The sequence below is a fragment of the Callorhinus ursinus genome, unplaced genomic scaffold (assembly GCF_003265705.2).
Source record: "Callorhinus ursinus isolate GAN/ISIS: 27379988/994484 unplaced genomic scaffold, GSC_fseal_2.0 scaffold4, whole genome shotgun sequence".
NCBI classification, from domain to species: Eukaryota; Metazoa; Chordata; class Mammalia; order Carnivora; family Otariidae; genus Callorhinus; species Callorhinus ursinus.
The window spans coordinates 98,539,231-98,558,933 of NW_027397066.1; the positions used below are offsets into that span (position 1 = coordinate 98,539,231).

Sequence of the window (19,703 nt, forward strand, 5' to 3'; positions counted from 1 at the left end):
AGCCTGTCTTGGCTTTAGGACTAAATATTTTGGGGGTTTGATTTTTACAGTGCTCAGTAATGTTGCCAAGATTACTCTGAAATAATAGTCAATGAGCACAAACCCAAATGAATGAGATATACTAACATTTTCATTGTTTCTAGCAGATTGGACACCCCCTTTCTCTTCCTGGAAGACCAGTCCCACCCACCATCTCCACAACATCTCCTTGGGTATTCCAGTCTGCTTATAACTACTCTAGCAAATCAACGGATGAGCTAGAGAAGGCAAACAAGAGACTAACTCCTTGGGTTGCAGCAGTGAAGTCTCCTCTTGGTCTAGTGGATGATGCCTTTAAACCCAGAAACATCCAGGAATCCATTGTGGCAAATGTGGTCTCAGCAGCTAGGAGGAAGGCGCTTCCAGGGCGCTCAGAGGATTGGAACGAGAGACTGTCCTATGTTCCTCAAGCCCAGAAGGTGAATGTGAGCGCATTTGCAAGGCAAGAGTATAATGTTGCATCTTTACCTAATAATAATATGTCCACCAACTCCCAATATGGTTCACAGTTGCCATATGCATATTATAGGCAGTCTTCCAGAAATGATTCTGAAATAATGTCCATGGAAACTAGGTCTGATTACTGTCTTTCAATAGCTGATTGCAACTACAACCCACACCCAAGGGGATGGAGGCACCAAACATGAATGTTAGAAAAACTGATCTTGTGCCATCTACAATAGTAATTTTTAAAATATTCCTTTGTAGGGTGTTTCACTTTTCCAGTAGATTTTGATTCACTTTTGGTCTTGGCTTGTTCTCAGAAGTCATTTATTTGAGTTTGTGTGTGTGTATACATATGCACACGTGAGTGATCTCTTCCTTGTCTGCTCATGATAGAGAATTTCTTTGAGGAAAAAATTCACTTTCTGCATTGATGTGCTGACACATATCTAATTCATAATCTTAATTCAATTTATTCCATTAATATGAGGTAGTCTAGGCAACTAAACACTGCTCATTTAAAGTGAAATTAACTATTTTCTTCTAAGTGTCTTAGTCTAGGAAGGAATTAACGAAATATGCACTAATTGTCATTAGCAGGAACAGCAAGGAACATAACGTGGGAGAAGTTTTCAATGAGAGCATGCCATTGAATGATAATTATATAAAAAAAGATTTCCTTGATGTTATTTTAAACATTTCTCTGAAACATTATCAAAAGTCCAATGAAATTCAGTTTTTTAGAATTGAAATATAAGTGTTCTCAGAAAGAAAGAAAGATTTGACAGAAAGATAATTATACAATTCAGAAGGACTTTTGAGGCAAATTGTGTAATGTATGGGTAATAGAAAGATTTAGGTATAGAATTTATTTTTAATCTATTTAAAGCCAGCAGCCTGAGACAGGAATAGATTCTGGGTTCAGGTGTCCTCATTTGTCAAATGAGAAAATCAGATTATTTAATCTCTTATATCCTTAACAGCTCTGACATTCTGAGATTCTCTCATTGGTAGAATGGCCTTTGGTGCATTATTCATTTTTGTTGCTCATCATATAAATGCAGGATTAATTTAGGAGGGGGTTAGGTCATCCGTGTCACTACATGTATAATTAAAGGTCCAAAAGGAATCGTTGGGAGAAAGGTTTTGCGCTATGTGTTACATGGAGGAAGGGTTGATGTGAAGAAAATATTGTTAATGGATTTAAGGAAGTGGTAGATGGATGTGTCTGTTATTATGCAATTGTAGGTCATGACCATTTATTTAGTTACAGAAAACAAAGCCATCATTAGGATGTTCAAAGGAAGCTGAACAGCTGCTTGGTCAATTTCATGACCCATGCTTTGTTAGCATGACCATGAGACAATCAGACACCTGCTCTTTACTGCCATACCCACAAAGTATTCAGTACAAGGAAATTCAAAGTATTTAACATCATAAACAAGAATTGAGAGCATTTTAAAATAAAAAATATTTTGAGTATTCAAATTTTTCTTAGATTTTTTAATGTGATTATTTGGCTTTGTTTTACTCTTTAAGTCTTGAATTTATCATTATAATGGTGTCTTTCACAGAATAAAACTTAAAAAAGAAAAAAAAAAAACTCCAGGGTCTAAGTGATCCCTTACCTTGGAAGTAGAAGATTAAAAATCTGAAGAAATTATGCGTTCTTTTATTGATGGACCCAACCAGATACTAATTTGTTTAGTTATAAAGAAAAGATAAATACTTCTAAAGTTATATTGTTAAAATCCCTTAAATTTATATACTGTTAATTCTCTCAAATTATAAAATATAATTATTGACTCCAAAGACTTTCTATGGAATCTTAAAAAATAATGCCTGGCATATTGATCAGTATGTCAGCAAATTCTCAGGAATCCCCTACAAAAAGTCTTACTTGCTTCAAACTTTATTATATTGGCTGAATCACTCTAGATGTCAGTGTCTTTAGATAAGGGTCACTTAGCAGAAAAGACTGCCTGGCAGGAGCAGATCCTATTTGATTGCTTTCTTTTATAAATGCTAGAAGTTGTTTCCATTACTCCTAGGATTTAATAGACTCCAACTCCAGAAATTGATATATATTAGATCATTCACTAAAATTTCACTGTGCTCAAAATAAGAAAAGCAGACGTTGTAAACTTAAATATTATTATAATAAAATAGCCATCTCCCTCTTTGAATGTACTAGATCAAAATTATCATTTGTGTGACATTATCTGAATTTATTCTAGACATCAAGAGAAAGACAATACATGGCAGGAAAGTTGTACATTTTTCACTCACAAAGAAATGAACACCTCATAGTTTTATTAGAAATTGATGTTTCAAGAAGTCATTTGTAGATATAATTCTGAAAAGCAGAAGTGCCAAGGTCAAATCATTACAAAATGTATTGTAGATATTGAATCTCCAGTTTATTTAAAAATGAGTAAAGTTAGATTGCTTATATTCAAGCTAATGTTTGAGACAGAAGACCTGCCACACCGAGATCTGATTCTTATGGGTAAGAATACCTTATATCTGTAAGATCAAAACAGCATCTTTAGAAGAGCCATTGCTTATAAATATATGCCACATTTGTGAAGATATTTTTCTACAGGTAGTAATCACATAGGTAGACAGAGTTCCTGTTTTACCATGGATTAAAAAGCATGCCGTAAAATGTTACAGTATGCCAGTCATAGGGACACTAATTTGTCACCTTTCCGCCAAATTGAGTTTAAATGTCACATCATTGCATGTATGTGAAGTGTCCGCTATTAAAATGACTTAGATTTTGTCTAGTATTTTGAGTTTTATAAATGCACAGGTTCTAGTCCATTTATTTCTGAATATGTCTCTTTTATGTTTTGGCACCATCACTCACATTGAAGAGGGCCACCCTATTAGGGCTCAAGCATATATATGTATTAATGAATTGAAACTTTGGATAAACAATTGTATCAGGCTCAGTTATTATAATTAGAGATGAATTGTAGAAATGTTTAAAGAGAAAGTAGATTTTCACATTTGATTTCTGTTCAAAGTAGAAGTATCTACATTGTCCACAATTTTCTATTAAAAATGATTATGTTCTCCTGCTAGTTAGACTGACATTTCTAACTGTGTTTATCCCAAAAGACTGTATTTGAAAGATGCATACTGAAAATCAGAATTGTATTAGTAATAAAAAGTAACTTGAAAATCAACTTAGAGTGTTTTCATTTTTCCTTATATTATTCTGAATTAGTTTTCACCCCAAAGAACTGGGATTTGATATACTCCAAATCCAGAAGTTGATATATATTATATACATTATATTCTTAATTATATTATATTATATACATTACATTGTTAATCTTATCTACTGCATATTTTTGAATTTTAGTTTCTATAATATTAGCTTCCAGACACATCAAAAGAATTTCATGCTGATTGGCACAATTTTAACTGTAACACTTAAAAACTTTAGAAAAAACTAAAAATAGGATCAATTTGACATATAAGTTAAGTCGTTTGGGGTCCAAATATATTATTCTTTATTAACTCTTTCCTTCACAGTATATTGAAAAGAAATATAAAAGAATATGTATACACACACACACACACACACACACACACACACACGAATAGCCAATGGTAATATGACTTGATAACATGTTGGTTGTATTTCTGAAGCCGCTGGGGACTCACTCAGAGAATCTATCATGTTTGTCATTCCAAAAATGATTTTGGATCTTCCTATATGATATTAAAACTATCAGCGGGAATGCAAGCACCCTGTTCAATTGGTATCCTACAGCACAGCTTTTTGACACTTTTTTTTTGTAAATTCTGAATAGAATGGCTGTTTTTGGCAATCTGATAAAAAAAATATTTTTTAAAGGGCCAGCACTGGAAACATACTTCAAAAATGAAGACTCTTTTAAAGATTAAAATGACCTAAGAGTAGTAACACTATATTGTCTTAAGATGCTGATGCCATAGTGAATAACCTTTTCTCTGAGGAATTCCTAGTGCTTAGTAGACTATAAATTTCAAAACATACTTAGAAGTAGATAATGTCATTTCCACATGGAGCTGACAGACAGCCTGAGGCAAAGGGAGTTCAATTCCCTGGCTCCTCATTGGGAAGAACACAACAGAGCTGCTTCAAAACTAGCCAGTTTCCCCAGGTCTACTTACTACCAAAAGTATTTAGTACAAACTACTCCCTTTTCCTCAGAGCTTCTGGAAAACAACACAATTTATGACTTCTCAAATTTCATAGGACAGTATTTTCCACAAAGGGGCATTTCATTATTTATAGACTTATAAAATGTGACAGTTTATATTTCTAGGAAGGATCTGGCAATCTCTCTATAAAAATTAAGTAATTATAAAAAAGACATTTAAAGAGGAAATGCCTCCAATGAATCTTGCTGTGGTATTTTTTTCTCTCTAAAGTTGTAGTGAAGATTTGCTATATTGTAACTTCTTTCTCCATGACTTTTCTGTCACCAGTCTTAATGAATTTTCTCTACTCCCATTTTCCCCAAGAGGAAAAAGCTTCATTCACCTCTTCAAAGATTTTAAGATTTATATTTCTTTTTCTTATGTCAAGTTTTTATTTAAATTCTAGTTAGTGAATATATATGGTAAAATTCCTTTCATGTGTAGAATTTAGTGATTCATCACTTACATATAACATCCAGTGCTCATCACATCACGATTTATAATTCTTACTTGAGAGTCTGAAAAAGCTTTATAAAGCATGACTGCCTTACCATGATGATTTGAATATGTGTGAGGTTTGCCCTAAATTACCAAATAAATTATAATGGGGTATGTTGTAAGGACCAAGGGCAGGACATCCCCATGATGAGTCACTTTGGCATGAAGATTATTTTGAGTTAAAAGCAAACAAAACCCAGCAGATTCAGGAAAAGCTCTTTACCTCTCCCTCAACTGCCCAAAAAGAATTTAGGTCAAGAACCCACTCCAGGAAAAGATTGTTCACCACAGTTAACTACATTATAATATGAATGGGTGGGTAAACAAGGAGGAATTTAGCAAAATCTGTTTGTTAAAACTCCTATGTCCCAATTTTTCTGTGTGGCCCAGTGAACATTTATTTACCAAACATTTACTCTTTTTCATCTTCCTGTGAATTTCATTCCTTCCTTTTGAAGTCCCAAACACCTACCCCCATCTCCTAAGGTAGGAATGACAAAATACTTCATTTTACTTGTCTGGAATTTCATGCCAGTGTGAATTTCTCTCATGTATGAAATTAAATTCGATTTTCTCCTGCTAATAGGGCTCATGTCATTTTGATTCTTAGTCCAACTAGAAGGACTTTGAAGAGCAGAGAAAATTTCTTCCTCCCTGACAATGTAGACAAAGGCAAAATCTTATCTAAACTCAAATTGCCTTTGAAGAACCCTGTCTACATTACTATGAACATTTAGAGGTAGAGATAGGATTCTCCTTAGCCTTTCTTCAACACTGCCTTTTCTAGAAAAAATTATTTATTTAGACAATTGAGCTATAGGTGTATTCTTCAGGGATATTTTCTCAACAAGGTATAGTGCATGTGTTGGAAAGTAAAAAGCCATCCTTAAACTAGGGAAGGGACACTGCATTGCCCCTCTTCCCACTTCTATGAAGCAACCATCTTCAAGGCAGTGTAAAAAACCAAACCAGGCGGCCTCCTGCTTGCTCTTCCACGTCACCGAGACCTATGCCGCCCTACACCATCGTCTACTTCCCCACCCGAGGGCGCTGCGAGGCCATGCACATGCTGCTGGCTGACCAGGGCCAGAGCTGGAAGGAGGAGGTGGTGACCAAGGAGAGCTGGCTGCAGGGCCCGCTCAAGGCCTCCTGTCTGTATGGGCAGCTCCCCAAGTTCCAGGACGGAGACCTCACCCTGTACCAGTCCAATGCCATCCTGCGACACCTGGGCCGCACCTTTGGGCTCTACGGCAAAGACGAGCGGGAGGTGGCACTGGTGGACATGGGGCACGATGGCGTGGAGGACATCTGTAGGCACTGCAGCCAGCTCATCTATCGGAGCTACGAGGAGGGCAAGGCCAAGTATTTTCAGGAGCTGCCGGAGCACCTGAAGCCTTTTGAGACCCTGCTGATCCAGAACCAGGAGGGCCAGGCCTTCCTGGTGGGTGACCAGATCTCCTTCGCCGACTACAACCTGCTGGACCTATTGCTGAATCACCAGGTCCTGGCCCCTGGCTGCTTGGACTCCCACCCCCTGCTCTTGGCCTATGGGCCTATGTGGCGCGCCTCAGTGCCCGGCCCAAGCTCAAGGCCTACCTGGCCTCCCCCGAGCACGTGAACTGCCCTGTCCATGGAGCCCAAAAGATATGAGCCCCTTCAGCCTCCCCTGGGAGAAAGCCTGGCCTTTAGAACTAATAAACACCAAGAGAGGAAAAAAAAAAAACAAAAAAAACCAAACCAGGCATGCCTGGGTGGCTAAGATGGTTAAGCATCTGCCTTTGGTTCAGGTCATGATCCCAGGGTCCTGAGATTGAGACCCGCGTTGGGTTCCCTGCTTAGCGCAGAGCCTGCTTCTCCTTCTCCCTCTGCCATTCCTTCCACTTGTGCTCTCTGGCTCTATCTCTCTGTCAAATAAATAAATAAAATCTAAACAACAACAACAAAAAAAGAAAACCAAACCAGAAATCAGCAGAAGCTTCGCAGCTCCTGGGGTTAATCCCCGACCTATCAAGGCTAACCTCATTCCAAGAGATTGGCTTGGTTGTTTTTCCTGTTGATCTACATAATATTCATACCACGGCTTTCTGCCAACTAGTACATAGGACAGAGAAGAATAATATTTTAAAAATAAATAAATAAAGGGGAGAGGGTTGCATATTTTCCCATAATTTGGTATTATTTGGGCCCTTATGCCATTTAAATGTCTCTTTGTTCTTGAATTCAGATGATCTCTCTCTGGTTTCTATCTACAATAACTACAGCTCTGATCATTAGCAATACAAAATGCCTATAATTTATTGAAGTTGATAATTACTAGTGGGCTGAGAAGAGGAAAAAAAACCCTGATTTTGTGATAAAACAGCCAAACTTCAATGTTCAGCTAAGCCAAGCCCCATGTCCAGCATGAATTTGAAAAAGAAAATAACCAAAAAAGAGGGCAGAGGTTTCGTGTCTCGTAGTGTTCTCCAGTGGCGGTGTATGAAAATCATTTCTCGTGGAGACTCAACTGGTTCTTCCACAATATGCTTGAATAAGCAAAGTATCTGGGTTTCTCATTTGTATAAAAGGGAAGACATTGAGAAAGAAATAAGAATTTACTGTTCCAGGTCTAAAATGCTGTCATGTAGAAAAAAATCAGAGATAGGAATAAATTCTAAATATGTTTTACCTGAGGAACTTTCAAAAGAATTTGTTATATATTTTTATTTCACCATTACCCTGCTATAAAATTATTTTTAAAACAAAGCACATTAAAAGAGGTCCATTCCAAGATCAAAAAAAGGGGGGGTATGTGTGTGAATTTTAGCCATAAGTATGAAACAAGTATCTTTACTACCATGAAGACATCGACATTTATGGCACAGATATTTCCATAAAACATGTGCATTGCATTCATTTTAAGAAATCTCCCTTTAGGGGGTGCCTCGGTGGCTCAATCTGTTAAGTAACCTCTGACTCTGGCTCAGGTCATAGCCTTGGGGTCCTGGGATCAAGCCTCGTGACTGTCAGGCTCCCCACTCAGTGGGGAGTCTGCTTGTCCTTCTCCTTCTTCCACTGCCCCTCCCCCTGCTCATGCTCTCTCCCTCTCTCTCTCTCTCTCTCTCTCTCAAATAAATAAATAAAATCTTAAAAGAAAGAGAGGGAGAGAAATCTCCCTTTAGGGAGATTACCCATTTTCCCTTAGTTATTATTATTTAAAGTTAACAATAACAACATTGGGGCTTTCATGAAGACATCAGAATTAAAGTCAGCAGGTAATGCTTGTTCTGATTTTTAATATCTCTGACAAGTGAAAACATTAAATTTTATCAGCATGAGCAGCCAGTAGGTTTAATTAACATTAAATGACATTTCTGTTCCTGCCTTGGACTTTTTTTCTTGGCACAATGAATATATCTAGAATTGGATTTAAAGTGGCAGCAAACTCAAATCCTCTCCCCAAGTGGAGAGCTAATGTAAATAGGCTCACAACAGTCTATGGCTATAGACTCTGCAGTTTAAGAATAAAGTCCTAGAATGGAGACTGGTATGTCCCAATCGGTAGACCCTTAGTAATTCTTCTAGAATGTATTACTTTTGACGGGCATATAAAGCCCTTCTACTGGCAGCTCCAGAAACTACTGTTAAGGGGAGATGGATTCATTCATTTATCAAACAATCAGCAATCCTTTTTCCTTTATCACTGTGCCATACCCAATGTCTGATGTGGGATATATTAGTGAATAAAACATGGCCTCTGTTGCCAAGGAGCTGATAGTTCTAAGGGGGCGGATACTATAAGGAGACAAGAACAATGATAGGATTATGCAGAGTATTATGAGAAGAGCAAAAATAATTCAACCTTAAGTGTGGGAGGGTCCTCACAGAAGGCTTTCTGGAAGAATTTATGGCAGAGTTGAATCTTAAGACTGAGTAGGAGTAACTGGTAGAGGTGAGTACAACCAAGAGCGAGGCCATTCCAGACAGAGGGGTATACTCCAGGCAGTTCTGTGTTATCCCTGGATAATAAGGTGAGAATCAGAAAGCAGTGAGTTTTATCTTACCGGGAAGGTAAACTTTTTTTGGCCACTTAGTAAATACTTTGGGCTTACAGAACCATATGATTTCAACTCAACTCTGCAAAAGCAGCCATGGCTAATATGAAATGAATGAGGGTGGCTTAATAAAACATTATTTATGGACATTGTCATTGGACATTCCTATAATTTTCACAAGTCATGAAACAGTCTTCAAAATTTTGTTTTCAAGTAGTTAAAAATGGAAAAACTATTTGTAATTCACTGTACAAAAACTGGCGTCCGGCCAAATTTAGCCCCTTGGCTGTAGTTTGTCGATTCCTGCCATAGGGCAACAATGGGGCACTATTAAAGGATTTTAAACAAGGAATTGGCATGATCCAGCCTTCTTGGTAGGAAGTTTATTCTGGCAGCACTGGGGAAGATAGAGTTGAGAGGGCAGGACAAGGGGAAAGGAGGACACAGAGCTGTCTAGTCTTCCTGTGTGAAAAGGCAGGCACGGTTCGCCTGCTAGAACACTCTGTAATAAATCATCAACCTTAAACTACCCCAAAGTGTCCCTTCCCTTCCTTATTACTACTTGCCCCTCTTTTTTGTCACTGTGCCTCCTCCTCCCATCCCCATCCCAAGCACACACTGTGGCTGCCAGCGGGCCTCCTCCTTCAAATTCTCCCAACAGAACAGATAAGAGGGAACTATGTCGAAAAAGTCACTCCCAGGGGCGCCTGGGTGGCTCTGTCATTAAGCGGCTGCCTTCGGCTCAGGTCATGATCCCAGGGTCCTGGGATGGAGCCCTGCATTGGGCTCCCTGCTCCGCGGGAAGCCTGCTTCTCCCTCTGCCACTCCCCCTGCTTGTATTCTTCTCTCACTTTCTTTTCTTTTTCTCTTTCTGTCAAATAAATAAATAAAATCTTAAAAAAAAAAAAAAGAAAGAAAGAAAAGAAAAAGTCACTCCCAGCAACCCACTTCCCTAATTTCTGAGTGAGTGCTAGGATGACCCAACCTTCCTGCAAGCCACCAATATGTGTTACACATGTGGTCACAATCTTTGCAAAAGTTATTTTCTTGTTGACAAGAATAGCAGTCTTTTTTTTTTAATTTGCATTTGACAGATAAAGTGATGCCATCTCAGAAAACTGAAATGATTAGCTTCTTTTCCTGTAGCAAAATTGAAGACTTTATCCTTTGCTAAATAATCTGAATTTCAAAGCATTTAAAATTAGACATGTCACAAAAAGGCTTTGAAACAAAAAATTATTTTCAGGAGATTAAGAACTAAAATAGGAATATCTTAGGAAGGTTTTCAAAATTCACTGTTCTGTGAAAGGGAGGTATGTGCCAAATAACCTCCAAAGGTCGAAAGAGCCATAGGATCGAAGAAAAAGGCTGGCAAATCCAGCTTGACAAGAAATGGTATATGAAGGTGATTTATGGACAGAAGCGTGTCTTCGGTGGCTGCAAGACCAGTAGATCTCCACAATCCCAGATCTCAACAAATCCACCTCCCATAAGACCCACTTTTATAGCCCTGGAGTCTGGGGAGTATGTGCTGGTAGACCACCTGGGAGGAGAGGTTTGAGAAGAGTTGTGTGTCATAGTCACATCTCCAGAGCACACTGAGCAGGTTATACCCCAAGGATGTACTTAAAGCTATGGTTAAACAAAAAGCACATGTGTGTGTTGATGGGGGAGAAGGACTGTGCTCAAGACTTCAGGTCATCAAGTAGTCATCACGGCAGATTTGTCCAACATGGTATCAGTCTGGTTCATACACTCACAGACTATTAAAATTGGAAGGGGACCTAGTGACTGTGTAATGAAATACAGGAGGGATTTAAAAAAGCCAAAATGAGTACCAGGTTCTCTTTTCATTCAATGTTGTGTTCTTTCTTCAAAGAACTATTTACAGAGCTTTTTTTAACCCAACATCTGCTAGATTTAAGATGACAATATTATCCTACCTTTGGTACAATGCCATTTTCAAACATTAATGTTGCTGTATTATTAATTTCATTTTAAGCTCTTAAGGCACTTGATGTTTATAGACCTGAGCCAATGTCATGTTGTTCCAGACATGGCCCATGTCAACACTCCCCCCTCCCTTCCTGTCTTACAGACAGAGGTGATGTCACCGGCAATTGATGGGATAGTTTTATGTGGCACTATGTCATTATCTCCGTCCTGAAATCCTTCCAAAATGTAGAAACATAAAGTGAAGAAGAACATAGTAATGGAAGATGTATAATAATGTGTACTTCTAAAAGAGTAAAGCAGAAAAAGCCAGAGTGGACTACAATAGTAACTCATTCTAACTAAAGCAGCTATGTAATCTGGAAATTGCCAGGCTATTATACCCACACAAATAGTTCAAGCTCAAGAATGATGTAAAAATCTTTTGACAGGATGATATGTGAAAAAATTATGTCAAACAGAAATTTGTAAGAATTTAATGATTGTTGATTTTCAAAAACAGAAAAAATCTTAGTGTCATAAAAACCAACAATTCTAAAAAATAAAAACAAAAAAATAAAAAAACCAGACAATTCTGCCACATAATCTTCTGACCTACTGTGACTTCATCATATATGTCTCTCTAAATGATGCTTCCTAAATCCATCAAGGTGGAGATTTGCACAGGTGACTTATTTGTTGCCAATCTACTTTCATAGAATTATCACAAATCTTATTTACATAATCAAGGAAAAACTTAAGTAGCGATTTATTTGAAATAATTTACCTGAATTGTTATTCTCATTTACTGCATTTATCCAATCACTCATCAGGAATGTATTATGAGCTTTTTAGGTAGTAAGCTTTCTACTAGTAGTAAGAACAGTGATGACGGTGATGATGGTGGTGATGGCGGTGATGGCGGTGATGGTGGTGACAGCCACTCTTTATAGGCACTCACAACGTATCAAACCCATACTAAATACTTCATCTCTATTGTCTCATTTAATCTTCTCACCTTTTTGCAGTTGGTACTTTTATTATCACCCATTTAACAGATGAAGAAACAGACATAGAAAACGTAAATAACTGACAGTCACACCATTAGAAAGTAGTAGATCAGGGATGTGAATATACTTGTTCTACAGTCCATTCTATATATACTTGTCTATATACACATGATAAAAAAGATGTAGATGGCATGGTATCTCCATGTTTGGGAAACTAGACAGATACATTTACAACAAAAGAAACATTCTAAGGCATATATGGGATCATCCTGCTGAAAGGGATCATAGAGATTATCTAGTCAAAACTCTCATTTTATAGAAAGGAAATTGAGACCTAGCTAGGACAAAATGGCCAAGGTCACCCAATGGAGTACAGAAGTACTTTGCTTCTGTGCCGCTCTCCAAGTCCAGGTCCTCATCACCTGTCACCTGAACCATTAAAATAGTGTCAGACCATGTTTCTCTGCCTCCAGTTCCATCTTTTTTCTATCCCAATTATATTTCTAAAACTCATGTCTGTTAATGTTGAATTAATTAAACACCTCAAAATGCTTTTCTCTTCCTTCTTCCTGAAGGCCCAGCTCTGCCTTATCAAGCACCGATTTACCCTTCCAGCTCCACCTCCCACCACCGCTCCAGCTGCTTAGCAATTCATTCCCACAGTCCTGCTGGTCATGTGACTTTCCTTACATGTCTAGGCATGCTCTTCCCTTTGTTTAAAATACCCCTTTTCCTAGCCTATGAACCTGTTCATCTATCAAGAAGCAGCTCAGATATCACTCATTTAAGCATATCATTCTCCAAATTACTAGTCACTCCCTCCTCTGCACTTCCATAATCCTTCACTTATACTCAATATTAGAGACAATGACTTGCTCATCTTTTAACCTAACACCTAATGCATTTAAAAATGGAGTAACATGGATTGAAGGTCAAGGATAAAACCAGGAAGGCCAGCAAGCAAGCTCTTACAGAAGTCCAGGCAAACAGTGGTTAAAGTGGAGTCAGTAGAGATGGAAAAAAAACACAGACAGATTCTAATTTGATTTGGGAGATATGGCTCAGCAGGTCTTGGAAATATCCCCTGGATGTGGGCAGTAAAAGAAAGGGAGGTGTTACAGTTTATTTTTAGATTTTATGGTTTGAACCATTGCATGGAGGGCATTATGTTTTACTTAGATGAAGAACACTAAAGTGAGAAATTTAGGACGGAAAATTAAAAGTTCCATATTTGGACATATTGAATTGATATTAAGTCTGGACATTTTAAGCTTTCCTGTGGAAAACTGTTCTTAAAGTGAAAGAGCCACCAGGTAACAATAATAATAGCTAAGAGTCATTGGGATTGCTCAACATATCCCAGACTTGGTTTACATATTAAGTTATATGGTCTCCACAATCACCTATAAGGAAGTTACTATTGTGACTTCCATTTTACAGATGACAAAAGTAAATGAGACAAAAGAATGGTCAAGTTACCTCCCCAAGATCTCACATTTGTAAGTGGAAGATTCAGGATTTAAAGCCAGGCAGTCTGACTTCAGAGCTTCGCCTTCTATTCTCTGCATCAAAAAATGGATGACCCGGTGCCAGGAAATCCTACTTATTTCTGAATAAGACCAACAGGAAGCAAACACAACTCTCCACATATTACACAAGAACTTTTATTAAACACTGATTTTAAGAAATGTCAGCTCTGTTGTTGAAGCAAAATAACTTTTCTTATCATGGATGCCCTTATAGAAATGACATTACATAGTAGAACCAAGTAGCGATCAGCAATGACTTCTCCCAGGGGAATTAACTGGATTCCCATCTAGCTCTCTTGCCTGGAGGCAATCACCTGCAGACACCCACTTACATCCACAGTTATCACTTGAGAAACTATTTACTGACCATCTGTAATGAGTCGGGTACTGGAGTAAGCATGGGACTACAACTCTCTAAATTCATAGAGCTTCTGACCAGAGAGAGAGACAAAAATTAGTCAGTCAGTCAACCAATTAAAATAAACTGTGATATGGGCAGGAGCACCCAATCCTCTGGAGGAAATTATATTTGAGCATAGACTTGAAAAGGGAGGTAGGATTAAACCAGGAAGCAGCTCAAAATTTCTTAGCCAGAGAAGAGAAGAAGCCGGTAGGGCACTTTGGAAATGGCGCAGGAGCATTTGTGCCATTGGACACAGGTAGCAGGTTTCCAACACTTCCCACGCAGCAAATAGGGAAATGGCCTTTGCCTATTGTGAACATCAGTGCTCCATCCCAGGCTGCCTGCTCTTCCCTGAAGGTCTGCTCCTGGCAATCCAATGGACAACTACCTAAATCATTACCACTTACACACGGGTGACAGATAATCCATATCCAAACCTGGCTTGAATGATCTCTTTGGCTCCATCCCTGAGTCTATTTACTCATTAGTTAGATTTCACTGCTTGAGTGATTCTAGAACACCACTGATTCAACACTTGCAGAAGAGACTTCCCTCCCTTCCTCCTCAGAGTCTGCTTCCTCTCCTTGCTCCCTGGTGCCACCACCCACCCATCCGACTGCTTAAGGCGGGACTGGACACATTGCCCTAGTTGTTTTCCTCACCCAAACCCTTATTCGACATATCGATCATCAAACTCTGTGAACCCCCTCTTCATAGTGTCTCTCATTATCTGCCTGGCCCTACCTGCAGCCCGTCACAGCATCTGCTCAGGCCCTCTTGACCTTATGCTTAGATGATTGCAGTAGGGTCCTATGGTCTTGCTGCCAACATCCTCAAACTGTTCTTCATTCAAGTGCCAAAATAATAGTACAAAAATGCACATTGTGTTACTGCCTTTAAAGCCATCATGGCCCCTCTGGTTCTCAGGCTCAAGTCCAAACTCCTGTGTATCCCTCTAGTGTCCCTCTAGTATTTCCTATTTTCCTGCCTTTCAACCTTTCCTCTTCTTGCACTTCATACTCCCCCTCCCCTGCCCCAAACTACCAAACGACCTACAGTTCCTTCTCCTTAGGTGCTTTCAAGACCTACAGTTCTTCTCCTTATGTGCTTTCAAACCTCCCTGCTTCGGCGCACGCTGCTCTCTGCTTGAAATGCCTTTCTCAACACCAACCCCACACCTTTTCTCATCTTTCTAGTCTCAGTTCACAGACTGACCTATTTCTGAAGCTTTTTGTGATCACTGTGCCTCTGCCCCAAACAGAACTGACCTTTTCCTTCTTTCTCTTCCCACTGCTTCCAAGGCAGACCGTTTCCAGCGCTCTTTTGTTATGGTGACACCATCAGTAGGGCACAATGCCTGCCTGATTGTTTCCTCAACACAAACTTACTCTCCACCATGAGTAATGCCGTGGCCAAATGTTGGAGAAGGGGAAAAGGCAAATAAAACAATCTTTGCCTTCATAATTTATTTATGATCATAAAATAAGACTTTTCAGTCCCAAAGCTCTCCCAAGATTTACTCTGCAGCTAATATAGTTTTAGCTAGTTTAATGTGGTTTAAGGGACCTGATTTATAGAGGCCTCTTTTAAAGTCCTGGGCTAACTTTATTTTTCTAATTTTAGGTCATTTTTTCTTAAAGGAAGTCCCAAATTGTATGCATTTCAGGCCCCACACAATCTGCAGCCATCCCTGGTTCCAGGACTTGGACCATTATCTGTGGTCAGGAATTTTTGTAAACAAAGCTTAGAGAAAAGTCAATAGTGATTTGGGGAGAGTTGGGGGGTAGTGGCACAGGTCTCCTTCTGGGCTGGCCCTGACTGACTGTTGAGTGGGAGTGACTCAGAAATGTCAGCTCTGTTGTTAAAGCAAAATAACTTTTCAGAATCCCTTGGAGTGAATCAGGATGGTGACCGGCCTCTGACTGAGTCTCCTACAATGTCCCTCCTCTCCTACCACCCACAACCCCTAAAAGAGGAGTGAATTAGAAAACCAGGAAAGAAAACAAAGATAACAGGGCACCTGGGTGGCTCAGTCGGTTAAGTGGCTGAGGTCATGATCCCGGGGTCCTGGGATCGAGCCCCACACCAGGCTCCCTGCTCCGCGGGGGATCTATTTCTCCCTGTCCCTCTGCCCCTCTCTCCCACTCATGCTCTCTCTCTCTATTGCTCTTAAAAGTAAATAAATAAAATCTTTAAAAAAATAAAGAAAAGATAAACACCTCAAGAACAGCAGAGAACCATGGTTCTGAGCTACTAACAGAAAATGTATCACTCTGGCTTACTCAATGTTATCATCGGGTTTATAGGGGTCCTGTGACGTGACTGCAGTTTCAGAGTAAAACATGTTTGTTGTGGTTGGGAAGCGAGGGGAAGAGGGAAGTTGGAAGCAAGAGAAAAAGAGAGGAGGGACATATGACAAAGGCAAAGAACATGACTAATGAGCCCCATTCTTCCTTGTGTCACTCGTGGCTTCCCTGAGCACGGAGAAAGGAATAATGGGCTGCGACCTGTCATACAGATTCCTTTTCTCTACCCCACCCCTTGTTCAGCATTTCCTGCAGAAGCAAGTCAGGCCCTGGCACGATAGCTCCATGTGGCAATAGGCAGAAAGAGTAAGACGTGGACTGGTAGTTGGGGGTGGGGGATCTGAGTCCAGTTCCTGGTCTGGCTTGAGCAGGATTCCAATTTCGAGAAGCCTCTGGGGCCATCACTGTTCTCATTCTGTAATTTAAATGACACATAATTTACCCTTATGCTGAGATTACGGTAACTATTTTTCTTGATTTTGTGATCTTTACATTTTGGACATGCTGAGTATAGCCAGACTTTCTCCCTCGCTGATATGTGTTGGTTTTGTCTATTCTAACACCATCCTGGCCCGTACTGATGGTGTGACCTTGGGAGAGTCCCCCACCACTCTGGGTCTGGTTGCTCATCTATAAAGTTGGTATGTCATGAACCATGAGAGATGATGGACTCTGAAAAACAAACTGAAGGTTCTAGAGGGGAGCGGGCTGGGGGGATGGGTTAGCCTGGTGATGGGTATTAAAGAGGGCAAGTTCTGCGGGGAGCACTGGGTATTATGTACAAACAATGAATCATGGAACACTCCATTAAAAACTAATGATGTAATGTATGGTGATTAACATAATAAAAAATTTTTTAAAAAGTTGGTATGTCATATTCCTTTAATTCCTGAGTCTCTTAGAGTTCTCTTTGATCTTTCAAAACAAAACAATTTAAAATACATCTGCTCTGGCTTGTGTGTCCCAATGACTTGGACAGAGTAGAGAATTCTAGTCTGGATGAGAGAGGACATCCTGTGTATACAGTGATACATTTGATTTTACTCATTCTACAAATATTTACTGGATACCTACCATTTAACAGCTGTGAGTGTACAGTGATGAGCAAAGCAGATATACTCCTTGCCTTGTCCAGTTCACTTCCATAGTGGTGGAGCCTGGGATCAACCCAGGTGTCTGGTTTCCAGAACCCCCACTCTCAATCACAATCTAGTATGGTGGTGAAGAGCATGACTCTGCAGTCACACGACCTGGGTTCAAATCCCAGTTCTGTCACTTCCTTGCTTGGGGACCTTGAGCAAGTTTCTTAAGCTCTCTGTCCTGCTATTTCCTATCTTTAAAATCAAGTCCACACACCCACGGTGTATGTCCCGCTAAGCCTGGGTTATTGGCGGGACTGATGTGACGGGCCTTGTGCAGCTGCTCCGGAGCAGAGATGGTTGGCTCAGATAGACTGCTGCAAGCTTACTCCACAGCTCATGCCTAGACTTTGGCCCAAGAGGGAAGGAAGATTCTCCCCGCAGTTTGTGTCTCACTCTGGCATCTGGGTTAAGCCATACTACTCTAACGTCATTCTGAGTTTTTAGAGAAAACAGCCTTTTTAGTTTTTACTCCAGGCCCGTTCTCTCTTCCTCACCCTCTCCTCTCTGGTTGAAAAAGTATCCTTGGAGGCTTAAATTAGGAGATCGTGTGTAAATGTAACCCAGATTTCATCTGTTCCCATGTCTTTCTCTTTGAGTTCCCTAACCTCCTCCGCCACCAAAAAAATTAATGAATACACTTCACAAAAAAACTTTGCTGAGAACTGTGGACTGTATACAAGATTTTATGGGGAAAAAAAGGAAGAGGGAAGTAATAGCACATACTCTACAGCTGACCGCTTGGAAACTCCTCATAGACATTTTTCCATCTCTCCCCTCCCGGTTCCCCTTTCTGGCCCAGTGACTAGCAAAGGTGCCCCTCCCAGCAGGGCAAAGCCTCACTGTGCCTCTCTTCCATTACCAGGACCCCTCCTCCTTAGAAGACAGTGGGCATTATAAACACCAACAAAAATTCCTATTACACAAATAACAGCTGTGACTTCATAATCAAAACACCCACTGGCCCATCACTACCAAAGCTTTATCTTCGGGTGATATTTGTCTACCATCTGCTTCTATGTGGCAAAAGGGAGGAAGGACCACTCCTTCAGAATCAATCCTGCACCAAAAGGCTTCTCAGCCTCTCATGAAATAGCTTCCAGACAGGCCAGTCCTTCCACCAGATACGACTAGTGGGGACTAAGCTTTAACCCTCAGTGAGATAAAAATGCTGGGTAACAGGTTATATTTTCTTCCCATCTTATCCCTCCAAAGCAGCCTTACTGTTTACAACTCAAGGTTGTGCCAAGGCATTTAATTTCCACCATTGTCCTTCAGGTTTCAAACTTTTGTGATCATTCTTTCCTACCTCCCACCCTCAACAAAACTATCTGCTTCCTATATGTTTTCTTTAACACCCCAACTTGACTTTACCTATCACTCAACATATTTCATTTAAATTTCCTATTTTGTATGTCCTCTAGTAGAATATAAAGTTCTGTGAGAACAGGGACTGGGGCTGTTGCATCCCCAGCACCCCACACAGTTCTTGACCCAGTTAGGAGCTCCATATATATTTGCTGAATTAAGGAATGAATGAACAACACAGGCTTTAGTATTGACTATCCTCATTATAAAGTAATACATGTCATGGCCTTTGTGACCAATCTCAAATGCCAGCAAACTGGAATGCCAAATCTGTTAGTGCTAAGGATCCACTCACTGTGCTTTTATAAAGCTCACCCAGGTCATGGTTAACTTCAGAATTCTCTTCATTCCAGTGACTCTGCCAGGGACCCATACAAGATACCACTATGAATCTATTTCCTTTTTCACTTACTCTCTTCTTTCTCTTGTCCCTTATAACCATAGAGCAAAACCCCCCTACATATAGCTCTGGAGGCAAATGGACAAGGATGTGAAACTCACTTCCACCACCTACTAGCTTTATGATCTTGAAAAATTAATGTCTTTCAGTTTCATTTTTCTTACTATAAGATGAGGATATCTATATCCACATCATCAGATTGTCAGAGAATTAAGTGGTAGAACTAAGCCCTCCTGGTTCATAGGAGAGCTTTGGTAAGTATGAAACCTATTAAACTTCCCTACTCACCCCTCTCCCATTACTCACATTATTACTCTACCCTGGAAGCTCAAAAGCCTCAAACTGCTCACCACTTGATTTTTCTGTGCCTTTTGCAATTTGTTATTTCTGATTCTCTGCTG

The 19,703-nt window shown here is 39.8% G+C and overlaps 1 protein-coding gene and 1 pseudogene across 3 annotated transcripts in view; both read left to right on the forward strand.

Moving 5' to 3' along the window:
• Nucleotides 1-3,677, forward strand: part of SYNPO2 (synaptopodin 2) — a 165,619-nt gene extending 161,942 nt beyond the window's left edge. For 2 of the 3 annotated variants that reach the window (XM_073892185.1, XM_073892186.1), the window contains exon 5: nt 147-3,677. In XM_073892185.1, coding sequence (XP_073748286.1) covers nt 147-686 — 540 coding nt within the window. In that variant the 3' untranslated portion in view covers nt 687-3,677. Of the gene's footprint in view, nt 1-143 lie in introns of all 3 variants that reach the window. The other variant, XM_073892187.1, reaches the window with a different exon arrangement.
• Nucleotides 3,678-6,163: 2,486 nt separating this feature from the next.
• Nucleotides 6,164-6,799, forward strand: LOC112825910 (glutathione S-transferase P pseudogene; annotated as a pseudogene).
• Nucleotides 6,800-19,703: the final 12,904 nt, after the last annotated feature.